A 17,594-nucleotide genomic window follows, 5' to 3' on the forward strand; every position below is an offset into this window, starting at 1 on the left:
ATTATCATGCCATGACAGTTCTGCAGAATCTGTATTAAAATGTTAACGTAAAACTTCTGACAATAACACTGATATGATGGATAATACAACCACATCAAAACACTGTATTTTAGAAATATCCATTTTATCTGTGTATTTAATCTACAGGTTTTATAAGATATTGTTTAGTTAGCTGGATCTATAGTTGTTCTGCTGGGATTTTACTATATCCTACTGTTCCTCCACTTTCCTGCATTGAAATGGAATTTCCAAAGTCCATTGCAAGCCACAACCTGTACAGTTAATAAATGTGAATGTCCTAAAGTCAAAATTCTATTTCTGTGGTACAAACACCAAGTTGCATCCAAACTGGGTCCTCTGTGTGCAGATCAGAGACGGCACCCTATTGTTTTCCTGTGGGACAGAGCAGGTGCAGGCCTGTGTGTGCAGCGAACACACTTAAAGGAAAATACCAGTATTATTCAGAGCCACAGCCCCTTATCCATCTTCATTATTTGACAATTGTTTTCCATGATTTTAAAACACATTTCAAAACTTGTCCATACTGAAACACGTTTGTAGTATTTGTCAAATATAATGAAAAGCAGCTAGGCTTTTAGAATCAAGTAAAAGAGGAGCTAACTTACGTTTTTGGCAATAACCAAAAAGAAACTAAATCACTGGTATTATCCTTTAAATTATATTTGTACTGTACCTTTCCCAGACATTATGGAAAAACAACAAATGGTGCCAGCACAGCAGTTATGCTGAGTCATAAAAAGTCACTCAAAGATCTACAGTGGAGGCAGTTCAGGAGAAAAAAAGTTTAGCGTATCAAGATCAGGAGTCTGCTGTGAAGTTTTAGGCATTTTAAGGTTCATTGTAGGGCCATGGAGATGGTGTAACAGATGGTTCAGGTAGATAAAGAATCCAGGCAGAAGTATTATCAGCCAGACTCAGGCTGATAATGCCACATGGAGGAAGAACAGGTCACTCTGCAGGCCACTGATGAAAGCAAGATAGGGCGTACATTGTACTCAACAAAAATATTCAGAAAAAAACATCTTCAGTGGTGAGTGCATCTGCACACAGTCAAATAATAGATACCACAGACACCTTAGGTTCTTAGTGTAATCCTGAAAAAAGCTTGTCATTGGAAAACTATCTGTTGTAATATTTTGATAGCAAGCTTCAGACAAGATGTGGTATCGTTTTGACTGAATAAAATATGCAGGCAAAAATGTAAACTACTGCACCTCCGAGGTGAAGCTAAGGGTGTTTGTATTGCTTACTGGATCCAGAATTAGAGTGCAGAAAAGAACTGATTCATGATGTAGAAAAAATATGTTCACAATTCTTCTTGAAACTGAAACATCCAGAAAAACACACAGAAAAATGTTTTCGTGCAGCTCTAAGGTAGAGGCAGGATCATCCACCAGTGACCTGTAGACTTGAAATTGCAAATGAGGTGTTAGTAGAGGCTGGGTTTTTAGGGTAACTCAGTGGGACTCTCCGTTGACCGAACTCCCCTCTCCTCGGGGCGAAGACGAGCGAGAAAGCCCCTTTTCTGTGTTTTCTGAGCTGGAGCCATTCTGGCTGTGGTGGTCGGCCGATGATGCTGCACTGGATGAGGTGGCCGAGGTGGATGAGGGCTTGGCCTTCTCTTTAAAGTCTGTTATGATGACTGTTAGGTCCCCAACTGTCACCTCCAGATGTTGAGCACTGCTCCGATCGATGTTTTTTAATCTTGGCCTGAGGAACATTATAAAACAGTAGGGTGTAAAAAGGGAAATAGATCATTTTAAGATAGTATACAATAATTGCTATCTTGGATGATATAGTAGGTATGTTCTCTCATCTCTTCATCTTTATGGCATCTGACAAAACATCAACATAACTTAAAATGGCACCATAAACACCATCTGTATCTTCCACTGTTTATTCATGCATCCCTGTAATATCAGATTCCTGTTGATCCCTTAAAACACCCGCCACCTGGTGTCAGTTTGTTTACCTCATCTTCTTGTGACTGTTCTTCTTAAGTGCCGGCTCTCTGTCGCCTTTTTCCCTCTCTACTCTCTCCTTCTTTTCCTTTTTGGGCTGTGAGGGCAACACAAACTGCTGTGTTACCTGCTGCTGGGAGACAAGCTGGGAGACGGGGCGAGGCTTCCTGATCCGTGGAGAGAAAGTGGGGAGTGATGGGAAGGAAGATTGGAGAGAGAGAGAGAGAGAGAGACATGAAGGGGGAAGAGAGAGAGAGTGTGACAGATTAATGAGAGGGAAAATCACAGTGAACACATTGCTTCATGCTAGCGTACCACCATAATCAAGAGCCAATAATCACTGCCAGTGCTGGTTAGGATGGAGCTGCTGAAGTGTTCTTAATACTCACAGCCAATGGCCACACATACTGAGTGAATTCACAATGAAACCATCGAGGAGATATGGAATATACCTGCACAGACTTGTTTTAGTACTCACAGAGAGGCACTAGTACAAGAACATGATGAGATATGTTAAACAAAAGGATGTGTGGAAAAATATACAAAACACACTATGTATATGCAGAATGCAGAACAGGTATGTTTGTACTGTGTTGGAAAGTTGGGCATCAATCCAAAATCCAGTGCAGTGCAATGTAGAAAAAGGGAAAAACTACACAACATTCTCTCACCCATTATGTTTTTGACCTTTCCTTTTTAATATGTCCAACTACCCTATACAGCAGACATTATCCATCCTGCACTGCAGTGGTTTCCAACCTTTTTTTGGCTCATGACCCCATTTTAACATCACAAATTTCTGGCGACCCCACACATTCAAAACTGAGACCTTTTTTTGCTAGAATTAATTTGTTTTTGATTATATAATTATTTGCTATACTATGTTGCAAATAAACATTAATTTTAGATGACATTTAGTCTATATAATGTATATTATTATGGACGGAGGCAGAAAAGCCAGGTGTAGATTACTGCACAAAGTGAGAATTTTATTTTCCCTGGTCAGGATATGTACAGTCAGTCCAGCTTGGATTTACAAGGCTGACAATTAATACTGAACAAACAAGAACTCAAACTATGAATTATGAAAGAGCTGCAGCATCTGAAACCGACCACAATGAACATTTGACAGTAAACAGTACCACAGTTCTTCAGTTTCAGCTTCACAGTTTGTTTTGTCTTTTATGTATTGGGATTGTCTCTGTCAACTCACCATATATTTTTACCTCCGCCAAGGAGGTTATGTTTTTGCCAGGGTTTGTTTGTTTGTTTGTCTGTCCGTTAGTGTGCAACATAACTCAAAAAGTTATGGACAGATTTTGATGAAATTTTCAGCGTTTGTTGGAAATGGGATAAGGAAGAAATGATTAACTTTTGGGGGTGATCCGGAAGAAATCCTGGATTCTGGATCACTTTGAAATTTTCGTTAACATTGTGGTAAATGGGGCCAAAATTTTCGTTTCCCAATATCTCGCTTAATTATTGACCAAAACTCATGAAATTTAACTCAAGAATTGACAATGGGGTCCTCTATCACATTTCAAAGGCTGATCCGGATCTGATCCAGAAGGTGGATTTTATTTTAAAAAATAAATGTAGGATTTGTATCACCGATTATGTGGGGAATTTTTGCGCTTGGCGGAGGTCTGCGCTCTCCGAGTGCTTTTCTAGTTTGTTAATAAGTTTGTTTGTTTGTTGTTGTTTTTTTTAAATCAATTGCTAGAAATTTCAGGTGACCCTATTTGAATTCCAGGCGACCCCACATGGGGTCCCAACCCCAAGGTTGAAAAACACTGCTGTACTAGGAAGTACACAATCCTACATCACCTATACCACTCATCACATCATGATAGCTTGTCAAATCAGGATCATACGCTTTGACATGGTAGCTTCATAAACATACACCAGATACACAGTCAACATCATTCAGTAGGTATTGGTTAATACTCTTCATCACAGTCATATTTCCACTAATAATGAGTCTTTACTTTCTCAAAAATTATGCATTATGATCAGGGTGGGGAATTGTTTCTCTGACAGTAATAGGCAGTGCTGGGGCTCCACAGGGGACTGTTCTGGCTCCCTTCCTGTTTACATTGTGCATAGCAGACTTTATGTTCAACTCTGAGTCTTGTCACACCCATAAAATACTCAGATCACACTGTTGTTGTGAAGTGTATCAGGAACGGACCGGAAGAAGAGTACAGAGATTTGACCAAAGCCTCCTGTGACTGGACACACAAAAACTGCCTCCTACCAAACACCTCCAACACCAAAGAAATTGTGATAGATTTCTCAAAGTCTAAAGCCCCTCTTCAGCCTGCTGACATTCATGGGCTGGACATTAAGGTAGTGCCAGCATACAAATATCTTGGTGTGCATCTGGACAAACAGATGGACTGGTCCCTGAACACAAATGTAGTCTATCAAAATGGACAGAGTCTGCTATTTTTCCTGTGGAAGCTCAGGTCCTTTGCACCCTGTGCTAAGATGCTGCACATGTTTTACCAGTTGGCTGTAGTCAGTGCACTCTTCTTTGCTGTGGTCTGCTGGGGAGGCAGCATCATACAAAAGGATGCGAAACACCTAGACAAACCTGTAAAAGAAACCTGGCTCTGTTTGGAGACAAGCTGGAGTCACTGAGGCCTGTGATGAGAGATGCACATTGAACCTGGTGGATGACATCTTGAACAATCCGGATGATCCTTTTCACCACATTCTGATCAAAAAGAGAAGCAACTCCTCATTGAAATGCAGGACTGAACGTTACAAAAGATCCTTCATCCCCACTGCCATCAGACTGCACAATGCCTTAGTCTGGTGACTGACTGACTGATGATTACTTGTTTAATGTTATTTTTATTTGGCCTTTTACTTTCTTTGACTGATGGAAAATTAATTTCTCCGTGGGGATAAATAAAGTTGATCTGTATCGGTATTATTCAACGATCTTATTCAACGATCTTAGCATCAGTCTGCATGCAAGAGAGCTGCAATAGTACTTCTGTGCAGGATTGTGTATGAAAAAGTATGTGTGTGTGCTTGTGTTTTGGGGTTGGCAAGAGCACCAGCAGAGAGGCGAGTGTGCTGAAAAGGCCATCTGTTGAGAAAGCCTACACATCTAGTGCCTGATTGTGCATGCACTCACACACATGTTCACAAATATATAGATACAAAGCTATATTTATGTATAAATACACTAATGCACCTGACAGCATTAAGATACTGCATCAAAATCAGTGAGCAAATTAAATGTTCATACATATGCAAGCGTACAAATGAATGCAATCACGAAAGAGACCCAAAGTCCAGATACAGAGGAAGGCACAGACACACATCAACATGATTGCACACAGCAGATGAAGCATAAGGGCATGATGAAAACAGCAAAAGAGAACAGTGTGTTATTTTATTGTATTTTAACCACAGATCAGGAGCTTTAAACAATGGCACAGGGTCATAAACCTTTCCTGTTTGGTTTACACATGTTTGTCACATTTACAAGCTACTTGCAGTATGTATCTCTGAATTTGAGTTCCTCTGCTCCTGTAATTCCACAAGCTGTACTGATAACACTGCACAAAAGCTCCACTCAAGTGTACTAACCTGTGTGTGAACCTTTCAAAAAGAATTACGATTACAAAACATTGGCTTCCTGGTGCTTAATCAACTGCCCTTTAGCATTTGCTTCATGTAATTATATGGGAGTAATACAGGGAGTGTACAAATGCACTGTACTAAACCCAATCCATCCAAAAAATGAGTTTAAGCACCTGGCTGAGTGTTGATGTGCAATGCGCCAACAAAAAAGCCTTGGTGGCCTATTTAGTTTAATTTAGAGGCTTCTACCACATTCTCTATGAGGAAATGTGTATGGCAAACTGCTGGTCTGCCTTGTTCTAGGGGCAAAGCTGTTGTTTGGCAATTCAGGGATGACCTAAATTGGGGATGAGCTTCAAAGAGTCGCTTCCAGAGTCAGTTTTTTATGAGTTACCATTTCCTTTACAGAATGTGTAGCAATGCGAGCAAGGCTAGAATAAAATGCAAATGGGTCTCTTGGCCTACATAACTGTCTGATAGGGAGGAGATGTAGAGATCCTCTAATATGTCTGTCTTGTCAGCACGATGCTGCAGAACTGCTGACACCTTTAAAAAAAGCCTTTCATAGTCCTCTGTTCACAGCTCAAGTAATTTGCTGCTCTCCTTGACATCTTTTAACCCAAGTACTACTCTTAACAGAAACAATGTAGTGCCTGGTTCCTTTGGTGAAGTTTACAAAAACACACACTGTTACATCACGATGAACCATCCTGCTTCCGTGCCAAATGTTCAGCTTCCAAATATAAAATCAAGATGGATGATTGTCTCATTATGAGTTGAGGTATCCTGCTCAATTTACTGCAGATCAATTGTGCTGTAAAAAAAATAATTCAGTGAATTAGAACTGTATGCTGATGTAGGGTAAAAAAAGAAGTCAACCTAGGCTGTTTCAAACTAAAAGACCAGCAATGCCAGAGAGCAATGAGTTTTATTTACTATACATCTTGTTCCTCAAATATTACAATGAAGTAGTTTTTTGCTAATAGAGACACTTCATGGCCATGGAGGTGAAAGAGGAGATGAACAACCCAATATTACAGGAGTCAACGCAGCAGGCCTAAACAGAGCTGCCTTTGTAAACCAAATCAAATGGTTATTATCTTAGCACTTAGACCCTCACTGCTGGCCTCCATCTGCTTGTGGGAGCTGTGTGTATGTGTTTGTGTTTGTGTCTGTGTATTGATTCTAACAGGAATTTCTAGGCCTAATGTAACAGCCTATTCTTTCTGACATTAATACTGCGTGTTGGAACTGTTGTTACGATCAATATTTGCTCCGCTTGCCGTTCTACAGCAGCTAATGGAAACCCAAACTGGGAAATTAGGATGTTATGACGAGAACTTCAACTGAGTCTTTAAAAGTGGAGGGGAAAGAAAACAGGGATATTAATCACACTTTTTTTTTTTTTTTTTTTTTCCAGAATTTGGCTTTAATAAACTCATAGTCATGAGAAATATACGTAGCCCTTCCATTTCTAAAAAAAACCCATTTTTTTATGCTTACTGCAAACATGCCCTGGCCTGTGCAAACTAGACTGCCTCGAATGGACAAATGCTGTCACTGATCCCTACTACACACACTCTTTACTGACAGAAGAACTCTGGCCGACCCCTTCTCAAATATGTCATACACACTCGCAATCACAGTCTGTACCCTTTTTCACTCTCTCCCTCCTCACAATGCACCCACTGACCTTATACTCCTACTTGAATCTGTTTAAAAACTGAAGGGGAACAAAGTACTTGATGAAGCACCACAACCAGGGAATAGGTCATGATCTGTTAGTGAGTGTTTGGCAGTAAGACATTTGGAGGATTCAAACAGAGGCACAAGAAGCCTTGGCCTGACAGTCCCCTTTCTGCCGCTGTGGACAAACAAGTTATGGCACTTCTGCTCTGTGAACACACATTGTGTGTACTAGGCCTAATGAATAAACTGGAATTTGTTGACAGATAAATAAATAAGCTTTTTAAAAACGCACATGATGAAAACACAAGCTCTGATTGGTGTTGTAACTTCTCTTCCCACCGACTACATTAACTCCAGGGCAGCATTGCATTTGTTGCGAAAACATCAGTGGAAATTATTATAAATGATAACATGGTTGTTCAAAACTGTTCAGATCTGTTTATGAACATAGTTCTACAACTGTATGATCTCCACACAAAACTTCTATATTTTTGTGTGGGCTGATCTTGCAAAAAAAAGAAAAAGAAGAGCAAGAACCACTTCAGGAGGTGTGACATTTGTGTGAGCACATCAAGACCTGTGGGGGTAAAGTGCACTGATGTAGGTGTGTGTATTTTTACTGAAAGATGAAGCAGTCTGTAGGAAAGCATTTTAAGTTTTGGTTTTCAAGGCTACAAAATGCATCTTTACTCATAACAGGGCTGCTCTGGCCATCATGTCATGCACTTGCTTTTTGTAGAAATGTGGATATGTGTTAAATCCCACAGATATCACAGTATACATAACAGTATGTTAGCTCAAGTACAGCCTTCTGCAGACATTTGGATTGCCTGCTAACATTTGCGAGTACATTGTGTGATGAGCAAACAACCCACAGACTGCTGATGGACTGCAAATAAGCACTAGCTTGTGCTATTCTAAACAAAACTCATATCACGGTTCAGTGGTGATTGTGAGATTATTGTGAAATAGCTTATTTTATGCCCTGTTGAACAGCTTCAACCCAGGTGTAGGTGTACATGTGTGTGAGATCACATGTGTGTGTCAGGTTTTCTATCAGCAGGTTGTAGGCTGCTCCTGGGATCTCCTCCAGCCCAATGATTAATGTTTCTTCCTGCTTGTACACGCTACTACCATGAGTGTAGTAGCATGTGCAAGTGTGCGTGTCTGTGTGCGTACGTTTATGTGCATGCATGGAGGAGAGAGACAGATGGCTCTCCATGTCCTGTGGTTTATGACACCTTCTGCAGCCTGCTAGCCACACTATACCACATTCTTCTTTCACAGAAGGCTAACCCTCATACACACACAGAGCAGTATGTCATGCATCAGTGTCACCACAGTAATTACAGGCTTATCACGTAGCCATAATCTTGAGCCACAGTGACGTGATAACAGCCAGCTTCATTGTCCCTGGTGTTCACTCCCTGTTTGTATGCTATGTGAGTGCTAAAACAGTAACCCACACGACTGAGTCTACTGTGTGACATGGACATATAATAATTAAGACAAGCTGATCGACTTTGATTGCAAATACAGCATGGTCCTCCTAATGACTGTCATCAAGTATTTCAAATATGCTTTAACAGTCAGCTTTTCATGTAAAGATAATTTCTTGCTCTCTATTGTTGACTGAATCATTTACCCAGCATGAAGCCTGTTAGTAAGACTGTGATCTAATTATTATGATAAAAATATGTGTCAAATCCTAAATGTTCTGACGTGAGTTTGTGCCAGAACATTTAGGATCTGACACAACTATTCCTGAACTAAAAACACAAAACTAAAAGCAGCCCAAAATACCTGGCTGTGTGTTGTAATTCTTCTGCTGCAGAGCCTTGAAAACAAACCCAATGATTTGAAGAGGTGAATGGAAACACATGGCTGTAGGGTGAAAGTCAAATGTATTGCTCTCTGGTATTCACATGTTTTCTATACGGAGATCATAAAACTAACAAAAATATTACAAGCAGCTGCCAAATGCAGTCATTTTTGGATATGTCTGAAAAATTTGCTTTCTCCCACAGCTTGCCTACTGATGAACAGCTGAAGATTTAATATCACTGGAATAAAACTACAAAATCCTGTTAAAGAAGGAGATTTTTGCTGAGAAGATATTTTAGAAGATAGAGAGCAGATAAGGAAATTGACTCCATCTCCAATGTCAACACTTGTATTCAAGTCATGTCTGTGTAATTGTGTACAAAGGCTCTGAAAACATTATGGATATAGGAGCTAATTCACACTTTACACTATGCATTTGAAATGAGAGTGTTTTCCTTTAGGCAGCTTTAAATGTATGCACATTCTGTCAAAGTATAAACAGGCAGAAAATACATAATGAATCATTTCCTTTTTGCATTTGAAATGAACCCGACCCAGAAAATCTGCAATCCACTCTGAAGTGAAGATAAACTTAGCTTCTCTGTTGCTCATGTTAGATTCACATCATCAGACACCAATTGCAGGCTGATGATTATCTCATGTTTTTTGGATAAATGTGTGCTTACTTCATAAAATTGACGCAAAAAATAAATTCTTAATAAGATAAATATTTGCTCCATGCAATTATCTGTATATACTCTACATTAAGTTATGTACTTTTACACAACAATACATTGAACAAAACTTGTGCATGAGAGAATATTTTTATTGAAAGGGCAACAACACTGAAGCCATAAGCTTTATCACAACCTGATTTTTAATGTGCAGTATGCACCAGAAAAACATCAACTGTGCACATGAAATGTCAGGCAGAGCTGGTGCAAAGCGTGATAACACACCGTCTAATCAGCCAAATACTGACGGGATCCCAGTCAACCAGAATGGCTCGTGCTTATTTAGTTAGAGCTGACGAAACCTGCACATCAGTCAACCTGTCACCAGAAGATGCCTTAGGTTAAGTTCAACTGCTGGGGAGGGAGAAGAAGATGGAATGAGGAACAGAAGACAGAACAAACAACTAAGAAAGAAGAGGTGAAGGTATGAAGAAAGTAAAGATAAATAAGAGGGCCCACGGCATAGAAAAGCTAATCGGGACATGATCAAGCTCACTGTCCTGACCTGTAGAAATATAATGCTGCCAACAAGCACCTGAATGCAGAGCATGCACACAGTGAGTGTTTCCCTGGTGGGCCTGACTTGTCACAGCTTAGCTCAGAGAACAGACGCAGGCAGTGTAGGCTAGACACCAGAGAAGGTCACACATACACACTTCTCTCTTAGTATACGACGGAGGACTTTATGTTTTAAGGCTTTGACAGCTCCACTTTCTACAGTGTTTCACACTGCAACACTGATCTTACATTCCCCTCATATTTAAACATTACCATGACACTCTAACTGGGAGACGTTCACTGTTTGCCTTCAGTATATTCTCTAAGCTTATGTGAGACTCAAACCTGGAAACTTGCTTGGTTTTAAAAAAACTGAGGAAAAGCCAAAAGATGCAAGAGGATGTAAAGGTTTAGTGACCTTTTCTTTGCAATATCTGCTGCATTACCCTAAATTCAACTAAGTCTTTGTAGAGACAGATTTAATTAAATACTCAAAGTTGTCTGAAGCATATTTCTTCATTTTAATCTGAAGACATCCCTGCATTTGCACAAGGTTTAGGTGTGCAGAGCACATTAAACACTACAGTGCTGTATACCTGAGAAAGCATTTAAAGTTGCCAAACAAATAAAACTGCCACACACTGTAGATGAGTATGAAACACTTCATTGCAATGAAAACTACCTCTTAACACATGAACAAATTTGACAGGCTACAAGAGGATGTATTTAAGCAGACACTAAAAAATGTGACTGTATTTTATTTTAATGGTTCTAAGGTGAAAATTAACTTTTTGTGCTTGATTTTATACAAAACATGTGTCAGTGCTTCTGGCAGAATTAGCAGGGCATCAGCCTCTTCCCTCTTTGTCAATCTGTCTCTTACTTCCATTTACTCTACCCTTGCCGATAAGCGTGTCCAATCCTGCTGATGTATCCCTGTCTTCAGTCAAACTCTCAACCTCAACAGCGCTTTCAATCAGCTTCAGGCTCCGGCAGTAGATCATCTCTCCACATCAGAGGGATCTTGGTGGCAAGATCTGCTAAAACTCAGCTCCATAAAACATTCATCTTTATCTTCTGACAGCAATCTTCATGCAGACCCTCTCCTTTTACTACCACCTATCTTTACATCCTAAAATGTTTCTCTAGCTGAGCATTAAAATCTATTGCTGCTTCCTCAAAAGACACACAATAACCGTAATTATGTCATTCTCAGCCCATAATAAGTAAAGACATGATTTAAGATACATCAGCTCCTTTGTGACCTTCAGCCTATTTAAAAACTTCATCTAACAACTGGACACTACATGCTTCTATCAAGTATTTGCTCATTTCTTCACAGTAATGGTTCAGTCATGCTTGTTTAGCAACCAGCCAAGGAATTTAAAGTGTCCTACATTTATATTCTGTGTGTTGTTTGCCCTTTAGCACCTTCAGCTTGCTCAGTGAGAAATCCACTTGTCTGTTTTGTTCGGTCATTAACAAGTGAGACCACCTGTGTAGCCATTTTGCTGCAGCATTATCCTACGTGTAATGTGTATGCTTGTGCTTGTATGTGGCCTTCTCATGACATGACAACATGAATATAATCACACTTCTGCAGGACTGCAATTTGGAAGACAGTGGGTTATTAACATTAACTACAAGACCTTCTCGCAGATGTTTTGTAAAAGTGTTAAAGAGGAATTTGAGGTTCCTGTGTCCTTGCCAGCTTCTACAAAAAATATGCAGATGGGTAAAGACCAAGGGTGTCACAGCGTTGGGAAATGTGAGGATTTAGACGGGTTCTTGGCAAAGCTGCAGACAGCTTGTTCCTATGGCTGCATACAAGGTCGCTGGAGTGTCTCTCAACAATCAGGGCTCAATTGCAATAAGCTGGACTCCATGACAGCAGTGTGTCTGCTACTCAGTCTCTTTGTTTGTATGCAACTGTGCACATGAGTGTGTGTTTACGAACATGCACATTAAGAATGTGTGTTTGTGCACAAATACGTGTGCAGCCATGTGTAAAATTTGCATGTTGAGTGCATCTGTAAGTGAGCGTGTTTGTGTCTCTGATGACAGCAGGCTGATTAAGCCGTTGCATAGTAATGAGCTATGGCTGTCTGTCTGGCAGCTGCTCTGACAACCTCTTTTCACAAGTAGCCCTCCCACACACACAAAACACACACATACACTGGCAAAGTGTAACTTCATGCATGTTCATGCAAAAACACAGGAAATTGATTTCTGAAACATCATAAAAGCTGACAACTGCATTAATGTGCTGTTATTTAGTTGAGCAGCTTACTGGCAAAGTTGTTCTTATGCAGAAAAGGATCACTGGTGATGCATTCAAAACAGAGATGATGTAACAACACACTGTTTATCACTGCAAGAATTAACAGCTATGTTTCCTCTATTTCCTTTTGTTGTGCTTTCATCTTAATAGGGATTACCACTAAAGAATAACACCAAAGGAATAACACGAATTTCCGGCTTCATATCGCTGATGTCAGGAAGAAACAACAAGCAGAAAAAAAACAGAGGGCACTGAGTGTGTACCTGAGTGGAAGTGCATGTGTATAAGAGGCATGTAGTCCCCCGTCTGTTACAAATATCTCCAGGGCAACAAGATGGATGTGTGTGCTTAAAGAGCAAGCAATCCTTCTCCCTTATATCGTTCAGGTCAGTGTCAACACCCAAGCAAGAACACTGTCAATGCACTGCTTCAAGGGTGTGTTAGGTGCACAGACATATTCTACTAAGAGTCTGATTAGTCTGATGGGAAATATGAATCAGGTAATTGTCCTGCATTTTCTATATAATATCTTATATGTTACACAAACGTACAGAAAATATCACTAGAGAACATGCCTTCTAATAACTACACCATGTTTGTTTAGGTTTACTGTGAGTGGTAACAGTAGGATGGGATTAGACGGCTGTTTAAATAAACATATACAATATTTATGTTGATCTATTGTCTCAGGGTCCAAATAGCTTCCACAAATTGCTTGGAGGAAAGTGTTGATAGTGAGATCATTTACGAGGGGAGGGGAGACGAGGGGCTGCCCCTCAGTTCCCTTGGGACCCGCTAATGCGAAAGATACCAAAGATAATGTACATCCATCGTCTTACCTTGTTGATGTCCCTTTCCTGACATCACACATCATGCACTTAAAAGCCTCTGCCGTGTTCTTGTACGTGCACACGCTGCAGTCCCAAAATCCCTCGTCGGAGGAGGGCTTCGGTTGACGCTTCGGCCTTTAAAACAATAAATGAAAGGCAAAAAAAGAAACAAATTAAAAGGAGGAAACGAAAGGGGGATGTACAAGGAGAAGAAGAAAGCTGTACGATAGAGACAGAGTGAGTTTAGTTCGCATCCACGAAGGTTATCGATGGCAAACATCTGGGTAAGCCAGATAGGATTTAGGAAATCATCTGCAAGCGCGCTGTGATCCGACACTGTAATTGGCGATGAGGTTTTAACACACGCTCGCGCCACCGCACGCGCACATACACATCCACTGAGAGAGAGCGAGAGAGAGGGAGAGAGAGAGAGAGAGGGAGAGAGAGAGAGGGAGAGAGGGAGAAGGAGACCGTGGAGAAAACCCATTTTTTTTCCAAGCGCTCGCCGATGTCCGCTCCCCCAGCTTCAATATCTGGGACGCACTATCTCGGTCGTTACCTTGTGGGACTCCTCTTGTCGCCCATGCCAGACCAGGGTTTACGTGGAAGTGCTAAAACGAGCAGAGGTCTTGCTATTTCTAACAATTTTTGCAAAGAAGCGATGCGCCCGTACCGCTCGGCTTCCAGCTGTCGTGGAAACTCCGCTTGGGAAATGGCCTCGTGACTCACTTCGGCCAATCACAGTCCGCGTCACTTCCCGAGGCTGACATTCCTCTTGATGAATCTATATACCGCCTTCACGCTCCTGCAGTAAACTCCTGCTTCTATGCACACACTATTGTAAATAACCAAAACATTATTATGATCACTTATTATGAAAAACATTGCACGAACACGCTTCTCATCTGAGTGTTATTTTCAGCTGAGGCGCCAGATTTTATTCAAACATAAAAACACCGAAGGCTACTGTTTCCCACAATCTGACTAAACTGAAAAAAAAAATCACTTTAGTTTTAATTCCATCCGCTCCACTTGTAAATATAGTGAGTTGCTCCAATTAAAAAGCAGCACATTAACAACACCGTGAGAAAAAGAAACATTGAACGAGCAAGAAAATGCAGCATGAAACATGAAGTGCGTGATGAAAAAGCTGCATTAAAGAGCGAAACATACAACAGACCAATACTCATCAGTTTTTAAATAATCTCTTATTTGTATCTAATTCCCGCCTAACCGTTCTCTCCGTCATGAGACACACGAAGATTAAAAATTCCGACAGCACTTGAATGCAACAAAAGCCACAGTAGCTAATATTGCGATAAAGCGGTGTGTTAACGCGGTCTCACTCATATCAGGTTTTAGCTACTAGAAATCCTTTAATGCCTCTATGCATTTGCTCCGACTGCAGATATGCCGCAGTGTGAGCACAGACACACACAATATTGGGGAATCCCTCACTTTATTTGCGTGGTGACGCAACGCATAGGAGCATCACAAAATGAACACACCGAGGAAGCCAGGGGTTCCCAAACATTTTCCCATCAAGGACAGCCCGTTAGTTCGCGACGATGGGATTTTACTGCAGGGACGTGTCATCTGGGTTCACTGTTCTCAAAAATGTGTCTTGGTGACTGCATATAATTTCGATTTAGCGTGTTAGGGTTTTTAGTAATCTATCAGATGCAATCAGATTGGCCTTCTATATTAAGAATATAGAATATTTATTGTACACAACCACATCCAACATATTTACAGAAATACAGTCTTTCATTTTTCACATTATGTCATCCAACAATGAACAGCTAACTACAGTATTTTGCTGTTGGTCATACTAAATCCACAGTCTGAGGTTTTAATTACATAATATACAAACTCACCAGTAAATATACTGCTACATAGATTTTTTTTCACCATAACAAACTGAGTGGTACATTGTCTTAGTTTTTATTTCTAAATGATGTGTCAGTTAATGATAAAGATTCAATTAACACTGAAACATTTCAGCAGAGTAATCATTAGACAAAATATTAGAATGATTTTTATTAATGAAAAACTAAGAATTTACAAGTTTATCAGTGAAAAAACTGATTTAAACATGAAACAAATATTTTACAGACTTTAATCAATCACTGAGCTCCTCCTCATCACTAAAGTATGCGCTCTTTTTAATCCTTGGTTTCTTAGAGTCTGTAGATGTGGATGGCTGAGCACCGTCTTCTTTAGACAGAGTTACGTGCTTCCTCCGCTTGTCTTCCTCTTCCTCCATACACGCTTGCTAGAGAGGCACAGAAGACAGTGATAATCATACATTTGACACTTTCTTTAACAGCAGTGAAAGTTAAATTCCTACCTGTACCCTATTCTAAGTATTACTTGAGAATAACTTAAAAATGACAATTAGGTCACAAAGACATGGGCAACAAACCCTGCATAATACAAAACTGTGAATAATATACAAAGTCAAGTATCAAAAATAAATACTGTTTTTCATATCTGCACATGTACCTGAAAAGCTATGGCTTGACTTAGACTGTCTAGGGCTGGGTCCTCTCCTTCCTCTTCACTTTCTTCTTCTTCACTGAGGGGAAATTAGTAGGAAAAACATTAGAACAGGACATTAGAAAAATGGCAGAGCCTTAAATTATGCACTATCCAGAATAAAACCCTTACATCTGCTCAGGTTGTTGAGCCTTTTTCTTCTTTTTCTTTTCCTTCTTCTTTGGAGGTTCCCTTTCCCCCAGCATGTTATTTGGGCACGCATAACTTAGATGTCCAGTATCCTGTAACATTGAACACACAAGCATGCATAAGAAAATTACTAGCAAATGACTTCTACATATCTGACTGCACTGTGTGAATGGCTAAAAAAAAGTAAACAGAGTAAAGAACAAAGCCATACACAGCCTCATAGTATATCACACTGGGTGCAAGAAAACAAAATTTAGAAAGAAAACAAAAAGGACAAAATAAGAAAAACTATCTGCACACTTCGAAAGCACTCATGTAGCGTTAATTTTAGCCATGGCGCTTGGAGCATAATTGATACAAACTCTAAACAAAAAATATATATCTTTTCCCATTCATGAGGGATGTGAGTTTGAAACATGGTAAGATGTTTAATATATACTGACCCCACATTCATAACATCTGGATTTATCTGTGTAATTCCGTCGTCTGATGAACTCCGCTGCCCTCCCATTATCGACGGCAATGCTGGCTTTCACTGTTCTGCCAAACAACTGAGAGAGAAATGTAATTCTAACACTGACAAATAAATGTCCATTTATAATTCATTACTTCATCACAGAGATAAGAATTTTTTTTCTAACACTTGTTTACATACTGTAATATTGCATACTAACCTGTTTGTTGTTAATTGATCTTGCACAATTATGAGCCGATTCTCTGTCCAGAAAGAGAATGAATGCCACTCCTTTACTCCTCCTAGTGTCTTTATCTTTTACAATTGTAACCCTAAAAAATATGACGTTTGTTAATGCTTGCTTTTAAGGTAAAACAATAAAATAAAATGACATTGTCAGGAGACAGTGCTTTGGCTACTTCTACCAACAGCTAATACATTGGAATGAAATATCAATTGTGATGAAGCCATTACTTACTTTACAACTTTTCCATATTTAGTAAACAGCTGAAATAAAACAAAGCATAGGTAAATTAAACGATTGATATAATAAATATGCATAGCCTCTGGGCCACATCATGATTCAGCATCCCTCATCACTTTTCCATTAAATGCCTTAAACAATTTCCTGTTTTACCTTGTGTAGATCATTGTTGGTTAGAGAGAACGGCAGGTTTGACACGTAGACAGTGCTTTTGCTTGGTGCCAAACCCCCACTCATTCTGGATTCATATGGCTGAACTGAAAAACACAATATATCAGTGAAATAATTATAAAAATGCTCAGAAAACAGAAAGACACTTGGCAACCAAAAACGTCAATTCTTCCAATTTATTGTGTACTAAATTACTTACCCACAGAGCCACAAACTATCTAAATCTATTTTCACGTTTGTAATAGTTTGCAATAGCTTTTTATTTCAATATTCCGAATGTTTAGCAAAAGAAACAAACGCCATGTCTCTCAGTCTCAGTTTGATGACGTAAACATACCTCATCCAATAAAATTGTCCTT

General features: G+C 39.7%; 2 protein-coding genes across 3 annotated transcripts; both read right to left on the reverse strand.

Moving 5' to 3' along the window:
* Positions 1 to 165: 165 nt before the first annotated feature.
* Positions 166 to 14,160, reverse strand: yaf2 (YY1 associated factor 2). Its single transcript, XM_030149622.1, has 4 exons — positions 13,998 to 14,160; positions 13,448 to 13,573; positions 1,994 to 2,149; positions 166 to 1,731 (listed from the first exon to the last, which is right to left on the reverse strand). The coding sequence occupies exons 1-4, from the start codon at positions 14,021 to 14,023 to the stop codon at positions 1,479 to 1,481; spliced, it is 561 nt and encodes a 186-aa protein (XP_030005482.1). The 5' UTR covers positions 14,024 to 14,160; the 3' UTR covers positions 166 to 1,478.
* Positions 14,161 to 15,140: 980 nt separating this feature from the next.
* On the reverse strand, positions 15,141 to 17,551 carry zcrb1 (zinc finger CCHC-type and RNA binding motif 1). 2 transcript variants are annotated; one of them, XM_030148966.1, is made up of 8 exons: positions 17,435 to 17,551; positions 17,218 to 17,316; positions 17,059 to 17,087; positions 16,801 to 16,912; positions 16,570 to 16,677; positions 16,109 to 16,218; positions 15,944 to 16,016; positions 15,141 to 15,713 (listed from the first exon to the last, which is right to left on the reverse strand). In XM_030148966.1, exons 2-8 carry the CDS (start codon positions 17,299 to 17,301, stop codon positions 15,561 to 15,563), a joined length of 669 nt encoding a protein of 222 aa, XP_030004826.1. In that variant the 5' UTR covers positions 17,302 to 17,316; positions 17,435 to 17,551; the 3' UTR covers positions 15,141 to 15,560. The 2 variants fall into 2 exon arrangements, with proteins under 2 accessions (XP_030004826.1, XP_030004825.1); XM_030148965.1 differs by having other exon boundaries at positions 17,218 to 17,321.
* Positions 17,552 to 17,594: the final 43 nt, after the last annotated feature.

Source organism: Sphaeramia orbicularis, chromosome 12 (genome assembly GCF_902148855.1).
Source record: "Sphaeramia orbicularis chromosome 12, fSphaOr1.1, whole genome shotgun sequence".
Taxonomy (NCBI): Eukaryota; Metazoa; Chordata; class Actinopteri; order Kurtiformes; family Apogonidae; genus Sphaeramia; species Sphaeramia orbicularis.

What these genes read in the sequence shown, in the direction of transcription:
- yaf2 (XM_030149622.1), bottom strand. Translation starts at nt 14,023, where the DNA reads ATGGGCGACAAGAGGAGTCCCACAAG. An exon ending in GACAAGAGGAGTCCCACAAG is followed by an intron (nt 13,574 to 13,997) that starts GTAACGACCGAG and finishes ATTGTTTTAAAG; the next exon opens with GCCGAAGCGTCAACCGAAGC. An exon ending in AACAGTCACAAGAAGATGAG is followed by an intron (nt 1,732 to 1,993) that starts GTAAACAAACTG and finishes AATGTTCCTCAG; the next exon opens with GCCAAGATTAAAAAACATCG.
- zcrb1 (XM_030148966.1), bottom strand. Translation starts at nt 17,301, where the DNA reads ATGAGTGGGGGTTTGGCACCAAGCAAAAGCACTGTCTACGTGTCAAAC. An exon ending in CCAACAATGATCTACACAAG is followed by an intron (nt 17,088 to 17,217) that starts GTAAAACAGGAA and finishes GTTTTATTTCAG; the next exon opens with CTGTTTACTAAATATGGAAA. An exon ending in GATCAATTAACAACAAACAG is followed by an intron (nt 16,678 to 16,800) that starts GTTAGTATGCAA and finishes TTTCTCTCTCAG; the next exon opens with TTGTTTGGCAGAACAGTGAA.